General features: G+C 39.5%; 4 protein-coding genes across 4 annotated transcripts; 1 reads left to right on the top strand and 3 right to left on the bottom strand.

The window, feature by feature from the left end:
• Window positions 1-8,307: 8,307 nt before the first annotated feature.
• Window positions 8,308-13,335, bottom strand: LOC126793232 (uncharacterized). Its single transcript, XM_050519695.1, has 5 exons — window positions 13,028-13,335; window positions 12,623-12,753; window positions 12,017-12,142; window positions 11,664-11,791; window positions 8,308-9,161 (listed from the first exon to the last, which is right to left on the bottom strand). The coding sequence occupies exons 1-5, from the start codon at window positions 13,200-13,202 to the stop codon at window positions 8,849-8,851; spliced, it is 873 nt and encodes a 290-aa protein (XP_050375652.1). The 5' UTR covers window positions 13,203-13,335; the 3' UTR covers window positions 8,308-8,848.
• Window positions 13,336-14,684: 1,349 nt separating this feature from the next.
• On the top strand, window positions 14,685-18,450 carry LOC126793204 (replication protein A 70 kDa DNA-binding subunit E-like). Its single transcript, XM_050519660.1, is given in 3 exon segments — window positions 14,685-15,036; window positions 15,379-18,056; window positions 18,351-18,450. Coding segments are annotated over 2 exon segments (2,775 nt in total). The 5' UTR covers window positions 14,685-14,764; the 3' UTR covers window positions 17,882-18,056; window positions 18,351-18,450.
• A 646-nt stretch (window positions 18,451-19,096) lies between these two features.
• Window positions 19,097-19,818, bottom strand: LOC126793247 (uncharacterized; the record flags this gene model as incomplete). Its single annotated transcript, XM_050519708.1, has 1 exon — window positions 19,097-19,818. A coding segment is annotated over one exon (627 nt), but the record flags the coding sequence as incomplete, so codon positions are not given.
• LOC126793243 (uncharacterized) lies at window positions 19,818-21,987 on the bottom strand. Its single transcript, XM_050519706.1, has 2 exons — window positions 20,506-21,987; window positions 19,818-20,395 (listed from the first exon to the last, which is right to left on the bottom strand). The coding sequence occupies exons 1-2, from the start codon at window positions 20,644-20,646 to the stop codon at window positions 20,132-20,134; spliced, it is 405 nt and encodes a 134-aa protein (XP_050375663.1). The 5' UTR covers window positions 20,647-21,987; the 3' UTR covers window positions 19,818-20,131.
• Between the last annotated feature and the right edge of the window lie 1,448 nt (window positions 21,988-23,435).

Raw genomic sequence — 23,435 nt, 5'->3', positions numbered from 1 at the left:
TGCGCGTCGTGGTGTGATTCATGCAAAAGTGGATTCTTAATGCCACATTCTCGACATCACTACTTGTTGTTCAACTCCTTGTTTGCCCAAACCCAGTGACCTCTCCAAACACCAAGTGAGCTTTCTGAACCAGCATTTCCAAACCCACCAAGATCTTCTCCACAAAGCTCCCCCCTCTCTTCACCTCACTCACCTGTAAGCGTGAATCACGGAGTGAATCATGGAGTGTTTTGTGGGTAGACTAGTATATATGTAGGTGATATGTGTATGAAAATTATCAAGCAATATAATCAAATTATTCAAGTTGGTATTAGAGCTGAGTCTCTGTTTTTTCTGGGATTTTGTTTTTTTTTTTGGGCCGTGCACTTCGGCCTTTGCACTTCAGTCTCGCCGAGGACGACGCAGAAGCTCTCCTTTGCTCCGGTGCTGCTCCGGTGGTCACAGCTGCTGTCTCCTCCCCATCTCCGCTGCCCTCTCCTCCAAGCCCACCTCTGCTCCGGTGGTTACCCCGAGGCACCTCCCCGCTGCTCTCCCCTCCTCGCTCCGACGACGACGCGATCTTCGAGGCGCTCCTAACCTTCGGTGCTTGTCTTCTGCTCCGGTGGTTACCCCGAGGCACCTCCCTGCTGCTCTCGACTCCTTTTATGCACCGTGAGGTGCATCAATTCATCCAACTGACCCGAGAGTAAATCGGCGCATCTCTTCAGGGGAAAACGAGGATGGAGAAAGCATCTATGTTCAGGTGACCCCAAGGCTAAAAAAGCTGAACCCCAAATCAATGCTGCGGTTATCTTGCCGCTACCTTTCATTCCTAAAGCAAAGAATCAAAGCTTCTAGTTCCACCATTACATTGTAAGCTACGGAGAACTGTACTTGATCAAGATACTTGAGTATTGCTTCTTCATCTAGGCGGCGTCTGTGATTTCTCTCCCGGAACCATCACTTGCTTCTATCCACGCGATCTTCGAGACGCTCCTCTCCTACACGATCGCGCTATACCTCCGGAGGCGCAGCGACGACGAAGACGACATCCAAGATCAATCGACGAATTTCTGCCTTTGACCCGGTGAACTCGACCCGACCCGGTCAATTCCGCCTCCGACCCGGTCAACTCAACCCGACAGGTCAACTCGACCCGATCAGGTCTGGTTAGCTTCCGTCAGTGCATACGCACCGACGGTGCAAGTGCACCGGCGACAGATTGTTCTCCATTTCTTGTGATTTTTGCTGCTTAATCCCTGATTTTTACATTGTTTCTTTTCAATGGGTTCTGGACACCAAACGGAGAGCTCTAGGCTTCTTGATGTTCAATTAGTTCCGGAACCAGATATTTATGGTGTGGTTGGGCATGATCATCATACTGCTAGAGGAGCACCTACAGCCTCCATTGTTGGCCGTGGTCAAATTGGTATGGCTTTCAATATTTCTCACTCTGTTAGTTTTGATACATGGATTATTGATTCTGGTGCATCTGATCATATGACTTATGATAAATCTTATTTTACCGAATTGTCCCCTCCACCCGTACCATATGTTACTAATGCTAATGGTGAGGCATTCCCGATGTTAGGGACAGGGTATGTTCGTATTACTCCTACCATAGAGCTTCACAATGTACTCTATGTACCTGCCTTATCTCATCATTTGATATCTGTTCCCCAATTGAATGCTGACGCTCAGTGCTCAGTGACCTTTTTCCCTATGTATGTGATATTTCAAGATCTTCTCACCAGACGAGTAATTGGTCGGGGGTATCTGAGGGGCCGGTTATTTCATCTGGATTTGACATACGCAGGGGAAAAACCAGGAGGACAGTCTCGGACTGCTTTACTTTCCACTTCTGACAAGCTAAGTGAAATTTGGTTATGGCATCGTCGGTTAGGGCATCCATCTTTTAGTGTTATGAAAAAATCCATGCCTATTTTGTTTATGACTGTGGATGAGTCTTCTTTAAGTTGTGAGACATGTGTTTTGGGCAAGAGTCATCGATCTACTTATTCCCCTAATACTTCTACTAAAAGTTTTCTTCCTTTTGAATTAATTCATTCTGATGTTTGGGGACCCTCTAAAGAGTCTACTGTGTCAGGAATGCGATATTTTGTGTCAGTCATTGATGATTGCACCCGTCTTTCATGGATTGTTCTTCTTAAAAATAAAGATGAGGTTTTTCCCGCTTTTTGTGTCTTCCATACCTCTGTCCAAACACAATATAATGCCACCATTCGAGTTCTTCGTTCTGATAATGGGGGGGGGAATATGTGAATCATGTCTTTCAGGAGTTCTTTAATACACACGGAATTGTTCATCAAACAACGTGTCCTTACACACCTGAGCAAAATGGGGTTTCTGACTTGATATGCCTCGGTGTATTCTTTTTAGTGCCCATATGCCTAGATACCTTTGGGGTGATGCTGTCATTACTTCCGCCCACCTCATTAATCGTCTTCCATCTCGTGTCCTTCAAAGAAAAGTTCCCTATGAGGTACTTGCATCTCATGTCTCATTACCCTCTTTTCATAATCTTCCTGCCCGTGTTTTCGGTTGTGTTGCTTTTGTTCATCTTCCACAACATCAGCATTCTAAGTTGGAAGCCCGGGCAGTTAAATGTGTGTTTGTTGGGTACGGAGGACATCAGAAAGGGTACCGGTGCTATCATCCACCTACCCGGAAGTACTATGTCACTATGGATGTTACCTTTTTTTAGGACATGAGTTATTTTTCCTCTTCTGATACTGCTCTTCAGGGGGAGAATTCATATTTTGAAGAGCTGTATCATGGAGAAGGGGAGACCAGTGAGTCAGTCGATATGGTAACAGGTTCCGTTGAGATTACCAATGTGTCAGCTACACGGGCATCACCGGAGGTCATCACTCAGGAGATTCAGGCACCAGAAGCTGACAACACAACTGCCCCTCATGTTTCCCGTACAGCTGTTTATACCCCTGATCAAAGCTCTCCTTGTACAGACGATCACTCATCTGAGGTTAGTCATTCTATGAGGGATAATAGTAGACAATATGTTTTGCCAAATAGGTCTACTCGGGGTCAACCAACAAAAAAATATGAACCTACCCTTCAGACTAAAGCAAAGTATCATGTGGCAAATTTTATATCTACCAAAAGATTATCTAAGTCATATGAGTCGTTTGTGAATCAAATATCTACTGTATCAGTACCTAACAAAGTGCATGATGCATTGAGAGATCCAAAATGGAGGAAAGCAATGGAGGAAGAGATGGAAGCATTACAAAAGAACAATACTTGGGAGCTTGTACCTCCACCATATGGCAAGAAGACTATAGGATGTCGTTGGGTGTTTACAGTGAAGCATAATCCAGATGGGTCAGTAAGCCGGTATAAAGCACGCCTAGCAGCGAAGGGGTTCACCCAGACATATGGCAATGATGAGACATTTGCACTTGTTGCAAAGATAAACACTATCCGGGTATTGCTCTTTGTCGCTGCTAATTTGAACTGGCCACTTAGGCAGTTTGATGTTAAAAATGCATTCCTTCATGGAGAACTAACGGAGGAAGTATACATGGATCTTCCGCCTGGATATGTGGCCACTTCTCCACGTAACTCCGTATGTAGATTGAGAAAGTCTTTGTATGGTCTTAAACAGTCACCTCGTGCTTGGTTTGGAAGATTCTCACAATTCATGAGGAAAATTGGCTATATGCAGAGTAATTCAGACCACACATTATTTCTCAAACACCAATAAGAGAAGGTAACAGCCCTAATCATATATGTTGACGATATGGTAGTTACTGGTAATGATACTATTGAGGTGGACAGATTACAGAAGCAACTAGCCACAGAGTTTGAGATGAAAGACCTAGGTACACTCAAGTATTTCTTGGGCATTGAGGTAGCCCGGGGAAGTGATGGTATCTATCTGTGTCAGAGGAAGTACATGCTTGATCTACTAACTGAGACAAGTATGTTAGATTGCACTCCAATTGATACTCCTATTGAGTAGAACCATCGGTTAGCAGAGTACCCAGATCAAGTACCCACTGACAAAACTCGTTATCAGAGGCTAGTTGGACGCCTGATTTATTTGTCACATACTAGACCAGATGTTGCGTATGCAGTAAGTGTAGTGAGTCAGTTTATGCATAATCCGAGTGTGGATCACATAGATGCTGTTGTGAGGATTTTGAGGTACTTAAAGTCAGCTCCAGGGAGAGGAGTAATGTTTTCTAATCACAACAATATCCTTGAGATTTGTGGCTTTACAGATGCAGATTGAGCTGGAAATATTACAGATCGGAGATCCACATCAAGGTACTTTACCTTTGTTGGAGGTAATCTTGTTACGTGGAGGAGTAAAAAACAAAATGTGGTAGCACGATCTAGTGCTGAAGCAGAATACAGAGGTATGGCTCAAGGAGTGTGCGAATTGTTATGGCTTAGAAATTTGCTACCATATTTGGGTATTAAGCCTAAATGTGCTATGCAGCTGCACTGTGACAACAAGGCAGCTATTGATATTTCACATAATCATGTGCAACATGATCGTACAAAACATGTGGAGGTTGATCGTTATTTTATAAAAGAGAAGCTAGACGCGAAGATCATTAGTTTTCCTTTTGTTTCTACAGAAGAGCAACTTGCCGATATGTTCACAAAAGGAGTGTCTAAAATGGTCTTTTATGATTCACTTAGCAAGTTGGGCATGGTTGATATGTATGCACCAACTTGAGGGGGAGTGTAAGCGTGAAACACGACCCGTGATTCACGGAGTGAATCATGGAGTGTTTTGTGGGTAGACTAGTATATATGTAGGTGATATGTGTATGAAAATTATCAAGCAATATAATCAAATTATTCAAGAGCGGGTCTCTCTCCAGTCACGCCTCCAATCTTTTGTGGGCCCGAGTCGGGTGCCACTTTGTCATGCCATCGGAGGATTTCCGATTGGATGACCACTAAGTGTCGTTGGTTACTGGACCTTAGTTTCTTTCATCCCAGTATGTGGGATGTTAATCTGTCACGTGCAGACCTAAAAATTAGGTTGCACGTGAGGGGGCGTGTTGGAGAGGAGAGATCTCACATCTAAGAAGTGACAAAGAAAATAAAGCTTATAAGTGGGTGGATAATAACCAATTGTACCGAGGCCTTTTATGATTAAAACCCAACACCTGTGAGGTGGCTAAGTTGGGACAATATCGATACAGTTGGTCCACGGGCCACGCTTGTCGTTGTTTAACATGATATCAGAGCGGGTCCCTCTCCAGTCGCGCCTCCAATCTTTCGTGGGCCCGAGTTGGGTGCCATTTTGTCATGTCATCGGAGGATTTCCGATTGGATGACCACTAAGTGTCGTTGGTTACTGGACCTTAGTTTATTTCATCCCAGTATGTGGGATGTTAATCTGTCACGTGCAGACCTAAAAATTAGGTTGCACGTGAGGGGGCGTGTTGGAGATGAGAGATCTCACATCTAAGAAGTGACAAAGAAAATAAAGCTTATAAGTGGGTAGATAATAACCAATTGTACCGAGGCCTTTTGTGATTAAAACCCAACACCTGTGAGGTGGCTAAATTGGGACAATATCGGTACAGTTGGTCCACGGGACACGCTTGTCGCTGTTTAACATCACCACCCACTCCTCTCATCTCCAACACCTCAAATCAACTCTTACCCAACTCACCGTTTCATGGATTCATCTCTCTTTTTCGGAAGAGAGACCACGCTCCACAATCTCGACACCAGTCTCCAGAATCTCAGCCTCATCACTTCCCAAGGTGGGCTGCACTCTTCCTCCATCTGGGTTTTCCCAAAGCTTTATTCTTTTCATTACTTTTTGTTGAAAGTTTTTAGCTTTGGTGTTTTGAAAATGTGGGTTCTTTTGTTGTTGGGTTGGTTGTGTTGCAAGTGGGAGTGGTTGGAAAAAGCTGCAGAGAACTTTGGGGACTGAATTGCTTCAGCTTGCAAAGGAAGTAAAGCGAGTCGAGAACATTCGTAGCTATCTTGGTGAGTTAGGAAATAGGAATGTCTACTTTGTCTATCAATTTTGGAGATTTTATGTTTAGCTAGCGTATTTGATCTGTTATAGTTTATAGCTATGCTTAGTACGTAGGCACTATGTAAGGTTGTAATGTCCTAAAACCAATACGATTTAGAGTTCTAAAGCTACAAGAGTTCCTAATTGTATTCCATAAAGAATTTGTAGTTCTCGTGCGTCCTCTCTGGAATAGAAAACAAAAGGATCGTCAGTTTAAATAGACCACATATGGCTCCCAACCTTCTCACACACCTTTCTTAAGCTCTGTCTGCGAATTCTAAACCCCTTTCGATCAACTTCGTTAATTACTCGTTTGAAACACAATCTTGCAGATCTTCGTGAAAACCCTAACCGGCAAGACCATCACCCTCGAGGTCGAGAGCTCCGATACCATCGACAACGTCAAAGCCAAGATCTAGGACAAGGAGGGCATCCCTCAAGATCAACAGAGGCTCATCTTCGCCGGAAAGCAACTCGAGGACGGTTGGACTCTCGCGGACTACAATATCCAAAAGGAGTCAACTCTTCACCTCGTGCTCAGGCTTGGTGGTGGCATGCAGATTTTTGTGAAGACTTTGACCGGCAAGACCATCACCCTAGAGGTAGAGCTGGAGAGTTCTGATCAAGGTTCAAAATATAGATATCGGTAAATATATCGTTTTTTTTAAATGGAGATATCGGATATATCAGAGATATATCAGGAATATTGGAAAAAATATATCGTTCATGTTCTGAAAATTTTTATTTATTTATTATTAAATTACATATAAACATATACAATTATTAATTTTATTTAGTACCAGAAAAAGACTATGTGATTGAAAATATGTACGTTGGTCAACAAAACTACAGTACTCTGCCCAATACATATGAGCCATATAATACGACTTGTAATAGTTAACATGATATTCATATATCTCTTTCGAGCTGCTGACAATTTCTCCGAAAAGATGATAGTAAGGATAAAATCGACTCGATGATTGATTATATACTTCTCCAAACTGATCATAATCGTAAATAGGATAACTAGATTGATAGTTTGATTTTATGTTATTCGTTTGACGTCCTACTATATCATGTGTTCTATCAATATAGAATCAAAACTTAAGTCAACTGAAGTAATATCAGATGAAATGTTTTGATCATCAATGACTCATGTTGTCCTCCTCCCGCACCTACCTATTCTGTTGTTGAGCACCATGACAACCTACTTTAGATCTATGATCCTCATCTTGGGTAGCATGATCAAAATTACTTTCACAAGTAAACTGCTCAAATCCTCCACCTACATAAGATTGTCCATATTCAAATCTTGTATCTCTACCACCTTTTCGACTTCCACAACTACCATTACCACCACCACCACCACCATCATCTGAGTTATCTAGAGTTGCTACGCCGCCCCACAAATAGCATTATCATAATCATTTCTAGGTCTCCAACTTCATCATATAATACCTTATTTATATCAATTTCAAAATCAGTTGTCTTTTCTATGACGTGTGGGGGAGGGTTGCTATTTTCATCATCGAGGTCAATGAGAGTATTTATCACTGATATGTCTTGACTCTTAAGAGTTAAGACTTGAACCTTCACTCCCCATCCAGATTTCTTTTATAAAAAATTAAAAATTAGCCGATTGAGAGACTACTCTTCTAGTCTTCTTTTTAATATCTCTCGAGGCTCGAGGTAGTTAATTAATCAAAAACTCCTCTCCGAGAGTCCGAGACATCCTCAAGTTGAGATAAAAAAATTTAAATAAACGTTTTGGGATATTTCTCTAAAATATCGAAGATATATCAGATATATCATAAATATCGGAGACATATCAAAGATATTTTATGTTATCGGAGAAATATTGCAGATACGGGAAGAAAATAAGATATTTAACCCTAAGATATATATATATATATATATATATATATATTTTTTAAAGGAAAATATCAGAGGATATATAAGAAATATCGGGAAGATTTTGAACCTTGGTTCTGATACTATTGACTAGGCGTGGCCACGGGTCCATTCGGTTCGGTTTTGGACAAAACCCATAACCCAACCCAAATTTTAAATTTGGTTCGGTTCGGTTCGATTTTTCTATTTTAGAGACTGTGACCCACAACCCAACCCAATGTTTGCAAAGCTTGGAAGGAATGAAGTTCCCACCTAGTTGATGAATTAGACTGTTAGAGTGCTTCAATGCAATGTCTTCGAATAATTCACAGGCGCAATGGTAGAATTCGAAATAAATAATTAAATATTGGTTAAATACACAATAGTTAATCGAGAAAGCAAAAGGGTGGTCGGAGTTCGATACAGTGTGTGGTATCCTTGCCAATTTACATAGTGAGGCCAATGTAACTTTCATTCCATTACAAAAGAAAATGGATACTGCCAACCGGTAAAGTGAACTATACTGGTTACTTTATAAAGTCCTAAAAACCTAAACATTAGAAAATATACATGTGAAGACATAAATCATGACTGCAGTATTATCATTATTACTGCTATTAAATTAGACCCAATCTGTACCTGACCCAGCAGAAAGGGACAAGAGAGAAACCTGGGGAGATGATGTGGTTAATGTTGGGGATCTTTTTGTTGACATGAGATAACTGCAACTGTTGTTCCATCCCAGGTAATTTACATATACACTTTCTATAGAGCAAAACATATTCTACTCAACAACTTGAAGTACATTTACGATTTACCTACTCAACTGTATATCACGGGGATGAATGAAACATGTACGTGTAGCAGCTCCGAATTTTCAGAATCGAGGATCCAAAGGGGGACAAAAACGGAATTAGCACTTGTCAGATAAGAGTGCTGCCTGCCTCAGTCCTTAAGAAGAGTGAAAATCTCAGGCAGGCCAAGTCTTTTCCCATACTCAATGGCCAACCAACCCATAAAAGAGATGTATGCGACGAGAAAACAAGTGCGACTGAAGAGAACAGCAGAGATTGACTGTTTAAACAATCTTCTAGCAGAGATATCAGGCAATTGGGATTTCAAGATCTGCATGAGTCTAATGAAGGTTATTGAGATCAAAGCGCTTGAAAAACCAGTAACAACTCCAAGTATGGTATCCCACCTCCAAAACACGGCCGGTTCCTGGCTTAACAACCAGGAGCGTAAGATCTTTGTTGACCTGACAAACAAGACACCCAAAATACATATATCACTAAGTAAAGATGCATAAAAGATCCCAAATCCATAAAACAGACATAAATTTAAAACTGAGTCAGTGCTAGAACAAGAAATTTGCCTCTTTAACTAAATTCTCATGCCAGATGTAGAAAGGCAGAGCGGAAGGGTGCAAAGGCTTAGTAACTTGTCAAAAGCCACATTTGTAAAAGATAAACTTCCAGCTCTCACCACTAATTCTCAATACATGGTACTTATTTACAAAATGACCAACATAGTCATCATAAATCATATTACATTTTAAATCCAACTCTTATCTGTTTAATGGTTAAGCGAAATGTATGGAATGATAATATCACTACAAGATCAAAGATTAAATGGTGTTGAATATATGTGTAGCTACAGAATGCCCATACAGAACATGCAACAATGATCTAGAAAAAGCCGTTAATGAGCATTCTAGAACATATAAGAAGCTCCACCTGCCTGCTCGTAAACTATACGTCTATACTGCATCATCTGTGTTATTATATGCTATAGCAGCTCCAAACATAACGGCTTGGTTCTAAAATTTTCTAATATTGGAACTGTGTACAAGAGAAAACAGTAGAAAGATGGCAACATTATGAAAGGTTTGGGTGAAACAGGAGTTCAGATAGGTGAAATCAAACTTGTATGCTAAGAAATTAAAAGAATGGCTAACTTTATGGGAGTACATAATTATAGATTAACATGTACCTATGTATTGAATCTAGACTAGGTTGACTACAGAGAATCAATGAGATAGTTTAACAAATAACAGCATACAGCAAATCCCTGTACTCCAACCAAAAAACAAAGGAAAAGAAATACACCAACAAAAAATGGGTTGAGGTTCACTTTATGCCTGAATAATGATTAATACTTTAGCTAATTGATTCATACCTTTCTTGCAATCTTGTTATCACAGAAGAACGACACTCAAGCAAGGAGTCCCACTTACTAACAAACATATGAAGGGCGTCTTTTACAAACATTGAAGGCTTCAAATTTTAACAGCTAATATACATATTAAGCATGTGGCCAAACAACATCACATTTCTGTGGTGTAGACATCAGGAAGCCTGCTCATAAGTACCATATTACAGGCTTTCAATCCATGAGAAAAATCCAAGCTGAACTCATACACTAGCAGGTATTTCAACCTTTCATACAGCATTAATAGGACCAAAAGAGGAAAGAGAAGAGTTGTTCAGTACTTTTGTTGTGTAACACTGATATCTAAAAGCTCCAGAGGCCTCCAACTTCCATAACCGCCTACCTGGCCCAGCCTCAAATATTCTAAAAAGGACAATACGGTATTAAACAGTCCCACCGTACTAGTGGTTAGATCTCTTGAGACCCAAATTTTTAAGATAAGGAAAAAGAATAATTGCATATAAAAATGCACTGGCAATATGGTACGTGAGGGAAGAAACTATAGAAAGTTGTTTCCCCGACCCAACATTTTTACAAACCTAACCTTTTCACCCTTAAACACTTTATCACAATGTCTGAATCCCATCCAATCACATGCAAAGCATACTCGCTCCTAATGACAGCAACACAAACAGATTCTCTCTTAGCAGTTGGCAATAACTACTTCCCATGCAAAGCCTCACTCTTCCTGGTCACCTGTGCGGCTGTGCCAGTTCTATGCCCCTTTATCCTTTGCTTGTGCCACCCATTGCCACTTGACAAAATGATCTGTTTTTTCTCCCATCAGACTTTCCCGCAGAAATATCCTCATTTCTCATTAAACTTTCAATCCTTCTAGCTACTTTAGAAATCCAAAAACGTGAGAGTAAACTGGCTTTACTCCAGTTACCACTTTTTTGACAACTGAAGTCCCAAGTGGGAACTATGAAAGGTAAATTATTGCCAACTCTTCCACTGATTATTCCTGGATCAAGCATTCAGATTTGTTTATCTTAAACCCAGAAGCCAAGCTGAATGCCTCTAAAACCATCAATAAGTCCTTCAACTTTGGCCCTCTTTAAAGAAAAATAAAAACTATTCTTTGATGTATATTTGACATAATTACCAAGCCATTTAACAAAACTCCTCATATTTTCCACCAATCTACTAAATTCATTCGCCTCATCCAATTCCTCCAAATAACTCCAAAAGTATTTTGCTCCAAAACAATGCCCCAGAACATTAACCTAGTACAGACCTAAATTTTCTTCAATGTTCTATTCAAACATAATATAATTAATTAATATCTCCTCAAGTTCATTCACTACTGTCATGTTCTGAAAAAAATTCTTGACCCTAGAAATTTACACAAAAATTGTAACAGTGCTAATGACTTAGAAAACAAGAAATTATCTAAGAACTATCTTCTTGTGTTTATGGGATTTCATGTGGGATTTCATGATGTAATCCAAAACTGGCCCTTTAAATCTATCTATGCAATGATACAACATTCAGAATGAAAGCAAAAAAAAAAAAAAGTAATTAACACAGATAAAGTTAGTTTGCTCACAGGAAGAAATATCTTCTTATCATTTCAAATGTAGACGGATTTTTAGCTTGGCAACTGAAGAAACCATCCTCATATAAGCTTACTTGAGAAACACCAAATGTGTACCAGCAGTCATAAGTCTTATTGACCTGACCAAACAAAGGTGAGAAAATTAAGAATAGATATAAAAAAGAAAATGCAAAAGTCTAAATGTCTATGGACAACTTAAGGGCAAGGATGTAGAACAAAAAATATCAACTACAGATATCAGCAACATCAAGCTGGATTTTAATGTGATACTAAATTCTAACAGTCCACAACACTAATTTCAACCTTGCTTTCGGCATCGTATCATAACTATAAGTAAAATCTACCTTGAATTTGTCTTTGGTCAACCATGCAGCACCAAAATTAGGTCTGCAATCTAGAGGAAGAGCCTCAGTTGGAGCCTCAGCTAGTGCAACCCGAGTTTGACCAGAAGACTGGTCTTGGTATTCCACCTGCAATCACGAAAACATGAACCAACATTTGAATGAACAGAAAGTATGCAAAGCATATAAGTTACTATACCCAATACATGTAAAAGGATTTCAATCATCTCTTTTGGTTGACAATGAACTAAACTTTCCTCAAGCCTGAAGGAAAACCTAATGGCAGCGCTCCTAAAAAAAGATATCAACTGCATATCTCCAAGGAGACAAACTACTAATTTCAATTAAACATAATTACACGTGAACATAACCTGAGCCTAGATGATGTTGATGTCTACGGCTTTGGGAAAAAGATTAAGACAGCTACATATTCAATATGTATTTCTCAAATGCGACACTCAAAACATATAAACAGTTAAGTCATTATGTTTGGTCAATTTCATGAAAACTTAAGAACCACAGTATGACACAGCACAATCAATCTTAGTAAAAAGTGGAAACAAAAGCTACGCTTACAAAAAGACATAGAGTAGAGCGAAGTGCCAATACCTTAAAAACAGAAGCCCAATAGTAATCATAACGACACCGAAACCTTCTCCCTTCTAAAGGATAAAATACATTCTTGGCTTTGTAATTCAACAATCCCAGCTCACAAACCTTGGCCGACTTAAGATCAACACCTGCAAAAATCACAGAAATTACGCCAACGATCTCGGAAAACAATGCCTACAAGTACACAGCACCTACACTAAAATAAAAAACAAATCAATCAATCAAAGTCAGCAAACAGACTAAGAACATTGTCCTCATATTACTTCACAAGATGATCCAACACTTAACTTGTAGCATGCCAACACCTCAAGACATAAATTTCAAGCAATTTCGATGCCGAAAACCCTAATTGAAACAGAGCTTAATCCAAATTTGACATGAGGGAAGAAACCAGAAGCTTACTACTGGAGACGATCCTGCAGTGAGACGAAACCGAAATGGGGCCGGGGACCGAAGAATTGGATACGAAGACGGTGACTAAAATGAGCAAGAGTGAGAGAGAAGAGAAGGCAGCGATAGGGAAGAGGAGAGCGAGAGACCACCGGAGAACTACATAGGCTTTTTGAGAGAAATCCATTCAGGTTTTTATATGGGTTTTGAGAATCAAATTGAATTTTTGGGGTTTTTGGTGAGAGGCTCCGTCACCGGAACCATCTATCCGGTGATCGGAGTTTGCCTAGAGAAAACTGGGCAGGAGAAAATGAGCTAATGATGTGTTTGCGTTTTTTGGGCCCAATGTTTGGGGATTTCAGGTCTTTCGATTTTTGGTTATTTTTATTTTATTTTTTAGAACCGTCAGATTATTATATTTTCTGATACATAGTTTTTTCTTTTCTGAGTCACTATGAAATAAAGATGGGCATGGAGATGATCTCCATCTTCACCCGAAGTCAGAAATTGGTGTGTTTCATTCTTAGTTAGTAGAAGCGCCCCTAACAATCAAATACCGCTTTTTTTCATGATGGAAGGAAAGTAGGATAGTTAGGAGTATAACAGTCCGATCAATTTACATAATTTTCAGCATGTAGTTAAATTTGAGATTATAAGATTAATTAGTTGTATTCGGATCCAATCTGTTTCAAATCAGAACTCATATCGGTCGGAAACTCGGAATGTGTATTGGTAAGCGATTTGAAATTCTAACACCCAAAAGCAACCTTATGATACACCTTCTCCCATTAGTCACAACAGTAAAATGCATTAAAAAATCATTATTACGAAAAAAAAAAAGCTTTAATTTTAAAGAATACCTGCAGTTTTCAAAAAGTTTATTAATTAAAATAAATTAATACAAATTTATATACCGTCTAACCTTGATAAATAAATATTCGATAAATTAATAACTTTGATTAAATAATAATTTTCTCATATCCCAACTCGGGACCAGTGTATATTATTAGGAACCTTGTTAAATGCATAAGATAATAATATTTTTTGAAATCTTTTTACATCATATTGAATATATAAAGTAATTTATTAAAATTTTAAAAATAGTTAAAATGATTAATGATTGATAAAATATATAAAAGAAATAGTGAATAAAATTCATAATACAAATTAAGAAAAGTAATTATTTAAATTTATCATTTTAAAGTTACTTCTAGGCATGAAATTATACTATATTTGGAAAGTGAATAAATATAGAATCATAGTTAAAAATAGGTATAGTAATGAAACTAAACACTGTACAAAAAATTCTCTGTAAAATAATAATTTATTAATATTTAAATAAATTATTTATTTATCAATAATATTATAATGTCGCTAAACTAATAATTTCTTCCGTAATGATATTATTCAGTTATCGAGGATAGAACGTACAATAGACTCTCCTGAGCAGGAATACACACGTTGAGAGATGCATGCCTGCCACGGCAGCAGGCGAATGAGAGCCTGCTTGTGTGAGGGGCACGTTGGGTATTTCAATACTAAAAGGAAAATGAAAATTGCAAGACACGCTCACTCTCTCCCCCTCACTTTTTTCCCTCTCAAATACACACACTTGCTTCCTTCTCTGGTGCTCTCTCACTTTTTCCCCAAAATTTCTAGGGACCTCTCTCTCTCTCTCTCTCTCTCTCATTTTCCCGGCCAATCAATCCTTCTAATTCCCGGCGAACCGATTCCCCAGATTTCCCGGCGATGGACGTCAGGCTAACGGAGGGGGCGATACTCAAGATCACGACGGAGGTCGCCGTCGAAGAGCCCATCCTGCAAGTCATCGACTTGAGGCTAATCAACACGCAGCGCGGCGGCAGCTCGGAGCGGTACAGGCTGAGCATGTCCGATGGGTCCCACGCCGAGCAAGGGATGCTGGCCACTCAGCACAACCACCTGGTTCACCAAGGCCTCCTTCAGAAGGGGTCTGTTATCAGGCTGAGCAATTTCACCTGCACCGTCCTCCAGTCCCGCCGGTAACCCCTCTAAATTCCATGCCTGTTTCGGTTTTCGTTTCGTTTCGCTTTCCAGTGATGGAATTGATTGAAATGGATACTGAAAGCCATGCTTTTTATGTGGCACTTTATTCATTTAGTGTTCAGAAGTCTAGTGATTTTCGCTGCCGAAAAATTTAAGAACTTAACAATGGAATTGAGAGCGAGTACATTATATTAAAGATAATAGTAAATTGCCATCACTTTTATGTTTGATCTCTTTGTGTGTGCTGTTAGCTTGTTGGCTACTTGGCTATAGTTTACGTCCCTTCATTCTAATTATTTGTTTGGAATATATTTGTGGATTCCGTATGCTGGGTGCAGGATCATCATTATAGTCTCACTGGATGTGCTAGTTGATAAATGTGATATCATTCGACAGCCTGTTAAGTTGTCCAATGCGCAGTCCCCAGCGGCAATTCCTGGAAACAGCCTATCTCTTAACAGCAGTGCTCGTGTGACTGAGGCGGCTCCTGAACAACCTGGATTGGATCAAGCGTATGGCGGTGCTTACTCTGGTAGTGCTGAACCTCCTAGAGTCGATCACCCGTTTGGTGGTTCTTACGGTGCTGAACCGGGGAGATGTGCTGCAATGAGTGCAGTTCCCAATCACCCTAGACCTGGGAGTGGTTCTGATTTTGCTGTATCAACACCGGTAAGTGGGATGTATGCTGGTCAGAACACAAGTTTACGCAGCCCTAGATCCCAGGTGCCAACTCCAAGTCAGAGTTTTTATGCTCAGCAACCTCAGCCGTCACACTTAACTTCTTATGCCCAACCGCCACGATCGACTTATCAGCAGGCCCCTTCAGGTTCTTACGCACGCCCACCTCAGCCAACTCCTCAACAGCCACCTGCATTGTATAGTAACAGAGGACCAGTTGCCAAAAATGAAGCTCCTGGTAGAATAGTACAAATTGGTGCTCTGAATCAGTACAGTAATAGGTGGACAATCAAGGCTAGAGTGACGGCTAAATCAGATTTGAGGTCCTTCAAGAATGCACGTGGTGAGGGAAAAGTATTTAGTTTTGATCTTACTGATTCGGGTGGAGAAATTAGAGCAAGCTGCTTCAATTCTGTAGCTGAAGAATTCTACAGTTTGATTGTAGTTGGTAAGGTCTATTTTATATCCAAAGGGAATGTGAAGCCCGCCCAAAGGAAATATAATCATTTGAATCATGAGTTTGAAATTCAGTTGGACACCAACTCAACAATACAACAATGTTTGGAGGATGATGGCTCAATTCCACAGCAGCGGTTCAATTTTCGGCCATTAAGTGATGTTGAAGGCTTGGAGGCCAACACTATTGTGGATATAATAGGTGTGGTATCATTTATCAGTCCTGCTGCTTTAATAAGGACAAAAAATGGTGAGACTCAAAAGAGAACTCTCCAGTTGAAGGATATGTCTTGTCGCAGCATTGAAGTAACTCTCTGGGGGAATTTGTGTAATGTAGAAGGGCAAGAACTTCAAAGCAAGTGCGATTCTGGGTTATTTCCTGTGCTAGCTGTCAAAGCCGGCAGAGTCAGTGACTTCAATGGCAAGGCAGTGGGGACCACAGCTGCTAGTCAGCTCTTTATAGAGCTAAATGACCCTCAGGCTGATGAGGTGAGGTCATGGTTTAAGAGGGAAGGAATTAATTTTCCATGTGTCTCTATCTCCAGGGACACATCGAGTGTGGGAAGAAATGATGTCCGGAAGACTATTTCCCAGATTAAAGATGAGCAGCTAGGCACTTCTGAGAAGCCAGACTGGATTACAGTCAGTGCAAGCGTCAGTTATATAAAGAGAGATAACTGCTTCTATGCAGCATGCCCACTCAAGATAGGGGACCGGCAATGCAACAGAAAGGTTATTAATGCTGGAGATGGGACATGGAGGTGTGATAGATGTGAGCGGTCTGTAGAACTGGTTGACTACAGATACATACTCAACTTGCAGATACAAGACTGTACTGGCGTAGCATGGGTAACAGCTTTTCAGGAGACTGGTGAAGACATAATGGGTATATCTGCAAAAGACTTGCATCATTTGAAACATTAAATGCAGGATGATGATAAAGTTGCTGAAATCATTCGAATGGTCTCTTTTACTGAGTTTATTTTCAAATTGAAAGTAAAGGTGGAGACTTTTAGTGATGAGCAGCGTGTGAAATCAACTGTCGTCAAAGTAGATAAAGTGAATTTTTCTTCAAAGTCGAGATTTTATTTAGATTTGATGGACAAATTCACAAACGGGGAAACTGCAATACCTTGTGTTGGGATGATGAATACTGGAGTGGTGAGCTCCGCAATTAGACAACACACACCTGCTCAGAATGTTAGTTACAGTACCAATGCCACCGATGCTAGTCGAGTGTTCGGAGCACCAGCAAATCAAATGGGACACGTTGGAAGCCAGTATGTTAGTCCTAGGGTTCCTTCAACTGGCTCTGCGGGTTTGTATATTAGCTGTAACATATGTGGAGGTACTAGCCATAATTCTTTGAACTGCCCAAATGTTATGAAGGGCCCAGGACAGTCATCAGGAGGGAGCTACACCAATAGTAGTCGAGTTTCCAGTAATAATGGTGAATGCTATAAGTGCCACCAACCTGGGCACTTTGCAAAAGACTGTCCTGCCTCGAACCATATTCCAGGACAGTCATCAGGAGGGGGCTACACCAATAGGAGTCTAGTTTCCAGGAATTCTGATGAATGCTATAAATGCCACCAACCTGGGCACTTTGCGAAAGACTGTCCTGCCTCGAACCATATTCCAGCTTTTGGAAGTAGTGGAGTCCAGCCGGGCAGATATGGAGTTTCAAAACAAAGGGTCAGCTATTGAAGTTGTTAAGCCAACATCAGTTCCTAGCTTTTTTTTTATTTGTTTCTTAGTTGTTAATAGGTACATGATCAGCTATGTTGGAGCTGGGTGAGCTTCAGAGTCATGCTTTTGAAGAGATTCATGAGTACTGGCTCTTGACAGTTTTGTAATATGCCTATCGGGGATCTCATTCGAGGTAGCTCAGTCATGCAGTTGCTTTTCATAGTGCTAGAAACCTCGGAGCAACTTGCTCCTGTTGGTAAATGCCTTTTGTAGAACTAGCATAGCTTGAATTTTCTTCCATAAACTGTTGCTGTTCCGAATCTGACTTGTGGATTTCTTTGTTTTATCATTTTATGTACAAAACTGCCAGAATCTTGAAGTCTTGGTCTTTTAATTAAAATACATATTCAGAATTTCAGATTGTGTAATCTACTTTGGTCAGTGTCTTTTTTTTTTCACACTGCTCTTCCTTCTGTTTCTGCATCAGATAGTGTATAAGGCGTCTGGTGTCGCTCCTGTCTCTGCAGTGTTCGAATGTTTGTAATGAAGAGGTTGAGCTCAGTTTTTGTTGGGATTACTTAAATTTTGGAATGCTTGTACAATTTTGCAGCAACGTGCCGTCACTGCCATGTTTCAAACGACGACGGTTGTGGAATCTATTTTGCATTATACTGTAAGCTCACCACGACGGTGTGCAATTCTTCCGGTAGCAATTAGCACATGCAGTTAAGGGTTTTCTTCAGTGGGCTGGAAAATGTTGACAGAAATTTGATTGATCATACGGAGTAAAATTGAAAACCTGAATGGTAGAACTGAACCGGTTTATATCTCAGAAGATAGAAACTACAGCGTTTTCGTCCCAGTGCAAATTCTCTTTGCAATTCTCTTTTACTTCGTTTTTCCTTGCTACATCCAGGGAACCAAAACCTCTCGGCCTAATCCCGAGTTCCTTACACAATCTACCCTCTCACAGTTGGCTCATTATTACTTGATGAGAACGCTTGTTATAATTTATTTTCTTCTTCAATCTTCTGTGGTATTCTGCATATTTTATGCCGTAAATGAGGCTCTCGGTTCTTAAGAGACATTTGAAAGGACAAGTTTGTCTCAGTGACGATAGGCGTCTTAGGCTTGTGGACAGAATCAGTTCTTGTATCCTGAAAGGGAGGGAGGGATGTTTTTGTTTCCCAAATGTAAAATGCTGTTTTGCAGAGACATGCGGTGATGCAGATAATAAGACATAATAACAATTCACAGAATATAAGAGTTGCACACAATTTTTCTATAATCTTCACCCTTGTAATTCACCTTCGCCTCATGCACTGAAGTTAAAAGCATATATTAGCTGAAGTTGGCCTAGCACCCTGGACACCTTGAGAATTGAACATCTTTTCTTCTGCACCACAATGACCGCCTGTTACTCCATCAACCGGGCTTGATCTAGAGTCAGCAATGGCACTTTCAACTGCCGTCTGTGCTGGCTCCCTCAATCTCTCGGTCACTGCTTTCATCCAAACCCGCTCAGTTCTTGAACCTATGACCTGTTCTAATATAGACGCGGCAATTGTCAATGCCATGGCTGTTTTTGGGATCAGGACTGATTTCCTAAGCATGGCTATGAAGGGCACAGCGGCAAACCATGAGAGGGAAAATTTAGTGGTGTGCTCCTTCCACATGCCTAATGGAATGTTGGCTGCCATACCCAAGGCTGCAATAACAAGCATTTTTGCAGGTAGGGGCTGAGGCCGTAGGTTTTTAATAAAGGTGGTGCGAGCGAGGGCTGCCCTTGCAGCAACTACTGCTGGAGGACATTTGAGCTTCATGCCAGCGGGTGGCTGAAGTGATGTAGCAACAAGTGGTAAAACAGAGCTCACAGCTCTATAGGACTTGGCAATTGGGCAGTTACCTGTTTTTAACCAATCATTTCCTAGTGCCTCATGTTTTGACGAATTCCCTTACTGGAAAATGGAAATGAAAAATCCAAGTCAAGAGTTTATCTAAAAACTTTTTGATCTTTTCTTTCAAGACACCGAGCAAGGAACATGAAACAAGTAACACACATTCAAAACTTACTGAGCAAGCCAAAATTTCCCAAGGGTCGGTTATAGTTAACCATAATCCAAAACATGTTTCATGCTAGCAGACGTATATGCAAAAACACTAGCTCAATAATAGTCTTTTCCTTTCCAAATTCTTTTCTGTTCTCATTAGAGTTAATAAAGTCAGTAAGCTGGAAAAGAGGAAACTGCCTGCACAGGGTGTTCATTCTTATGGACGCGTTTGAGCTATGCTTTTTCCTTTGTCAGAGAAGGAACCAAAACTAAAAGGCCCTCCGGGTCCAAATGCTGACAGACTTATGGTGGCAGCTTTGGCAGCTAAGGGATTGAACTGGGGTTCCGGTTTCACTTCCAGAATGTTGTTCTCAGAATACCTGTCTGACAGTGGGACAACACCATCCTTCCCATGAAAGAGATTAAAGGCGATATCAAAATTAGGACCATCTTCAAATATTGGACCTTTGGCTCCATGGACCTGAGAAGATAAAATCAACATCAACTATGGAACACCTTTTCTAGTTTCACATTTTGCAGTTGCTTTCCTCAAGTATATGGAGTCAGAAAGGACATAGAGAGACAACATACAGGAATGGGAACATTTACAGAAGTAAAAGAAAAGCATGTGGGTTTGTTTAGGTTCCTCAAAAATGGAAATCTTAGAATGTCATTCTCATCAAAGGGGCAACCCGTAGCCTCTCCATTCACTCCTTTGAACAGAAAATCCATTAAATCCTTTGCTCAACAGTCAACACAGCTTACCTGCAACCAAAGAATACTTAAAATATACTGAAAGAATACTAGAGGCAATTAGTATAGGTGTGTGTAATATACGTAAATGTTGTGTTTATGACAACAAACTAGTTCATTGCCATCCACAAACTAAATATGAAGAAAAATTGTAGGCAACCTCAAGCCAGAAACAAAAATTGTATTGAAAATTTTGATTAAAAACAAAGAGTTATGTTGCAATTTACCATACAGGGACCATCAACCAAGCCAATGAGGAATCTAAAAAGATAAGCCACTTTCACATGGAAATGAATTTAGACGGGAAAGAGATTCAAGCCTTCATCAATCTTAAAATATTGTTCATACAAAAGTGAAAAGAAGGATACTAGGATTGACCAAATAATGGATACTGAAAATACGAGTAGATCTGTAGATGGGAGGACATGATAGATAACAAAAGACTGCCCTACCCACTCTTCCCAAAACAAGATTTTCTATGAGTTACCATAAATAGACAATGATTAGAAGAAAAGAAACTCGTAAGACTTATCTAACTGAGTACATCAGCTTGAACCTCTAACCACTATACTATAACTCCACCCATTGGCATTGAACTTGTTGTGGTTTCCACCAATGCCAAATACAAGTCTACAACACCACAACCAATAATCCGATGATGCAGACGACGTGATTCAAATACATAAAATGGTCTAACCATCATGCGTTTCTCACAAGTTGAAAATAAGCGTATGATGTCTTCTTGTAAGACCTCAGTGGAGGCAGTGTTCAACGTCTGACAAGATACATCTACAAATTGGAAATCTAATGCATTATATGAATTTATATAGGCTTATGACCATGTTTGCTCGACAAATACTAAAAAGTACAATTCTTTCCCATTATAAAAACCAGCTCAACATTTCCGGATGAAGGAGCACCTAGATTCCGAAAGCCCAATCGGGTCACTAACTGACTAACCCTAGAGAGTTTCAGACCAAACCACAACATTCACACTCCAAATCTCCAATGCATATAATTCTGCACCAAAACAACCACACCAACAATAAAAACCCAATTCACCTACAAAAATCTTAATGTAGAACAAAAAAAAACTAGGAGAATCGTCCAAAAAACAAAACCCATGTCAATTGAAGAGAAACCCATCATTTTGCTATTGTTCATATGGAAATTAAATGACGCCGGAGAAAATTGAAATTGGAAACCACAGAATTGACACGAAGTACAAACGAAAAAATACAAATTGAGCTGTGCAATTAAAACTGGAGAACGAGAATACAGTTCCGTCGTCGCCGGAAAACCCAAAAGCGGGGAAGTGGGTAGAGAGAGAGAGCTGGAAATCAGTGGAGAAAGAAGACGTGTGGAGGACACGGCAGGTTTTGTTGGGTTTATTGTGACTTGTGACGCACGGCCCAAAAAAAAACTGCTATTTCTTTCTTAATTGGGAAAATGATAAGAACAATATGCCAACTATTAGTCACTGTATCAATTTTGAAAACTAACACTTTAGTACATAAAGTTTGAATCCTAACATCATTTATATATATGTCGTTAGCTTTTACGTTAAACTTGTCTTATAAACAAAACTTTTTTTTTTACACATTTTCCTATAAGAACTAGCATTCAACATGTCAAAACATTTTCACCTAACGATCTCATGTCTACGATTACTACTCCAAAACATTGATACTAGATAATCTAGGAAATCAATCAGGCTTGGTCTTGATGGATCAAAATCTGCTACTCCAATCTCTCTTTGGAGAAGAATATGTTCGTCGTATGAAATATTTAGTATTCTACATATGTATTTAATTGAGTATTGGCTTTCATGAATATGCTTTGAATGAAAGCAAACTTGCTACTTAGCAGTAGTTTTTTCAGTACAAAATGACTAATAATTATTTGGTTTAGATTCTTTTTTATTGGCTAAAATGAGCCAACTCTATGGCATAAGCTTGATTTTTGCTTTTTTTTTAGCAAAACAAGCTCTAATACCAGTTAGGACGGATCTAACCGATACTCAAAATATTAAGAGGTTTTTGGTCATCTTCAAGGGTTTCATGGAAAAATTTTATGTCTCTTCGAACATAGTATCCCAGTATCTTCTTTAAATCTGATATATAGTATCCCAGTATCTCAGGGTATTTCTATTAAGATTATTTCTGAAAATGATTATTAAAGATTATTGAGGCAGTAGTGATTCCGCCAAGTTTAAAGTAACTATAGACATGAGAACGTTAGGTAAAAATGTTTTAGCATGTTGAATGTTAGTTCTTATTGGAAAATTTGTTGATTAATTGCTAGTGTCAAAAAAAAATTTTGTTTGTACGTCAAACTTAACGAAAAAGTTAACGACATATGGAAATAATATTAGGATTCAAACGTCATGTACTTTAGTGTTAGTTTTCAATGTCGGTATACTGAAATTATCAGTGACTAATAGTTGGTATACCATTCTTGAAAAAATGGTACATGAACTTTCCTTCACTGATAAATATAGTTGCTCAACTTTCATAATTACAACATAAGTACATGAACTATTGAATCCTAACCAATTTTTGTACATCCCCGTTAACTCAACATTATCTTGCATTTACAAAGGGTAATTACGTCTTTTTTAACTTTTTCTCGATTTTACTCATACTAAATATGCAATGATGTTTTAAATTTTCCCTTTGAAAAGTTTCCCGCCAATTTTAAAAGAATACCAAAAAGAATTACTAATATAAAGCTGGGATACATTCTGAAGATCATACCACAACAAAAAA

The sequence above is a fragment of the Argentina anserina genome, chromosome 5 (assembly GCF_933775445.1).
Source record: "Argentina anserina chromosome 5, drPotAnse1.1, whole genome shotgun sequence".
Lineage (NCBI taxonomy): Eukaryota > Viridiplantae > Streptophyta > Magnoliopsida > Rosales > Rosaceae > Argentina > Argentina anserina.
This window is presented reverse-complemented; position numbering and strand designations above follow the sequence as displayed.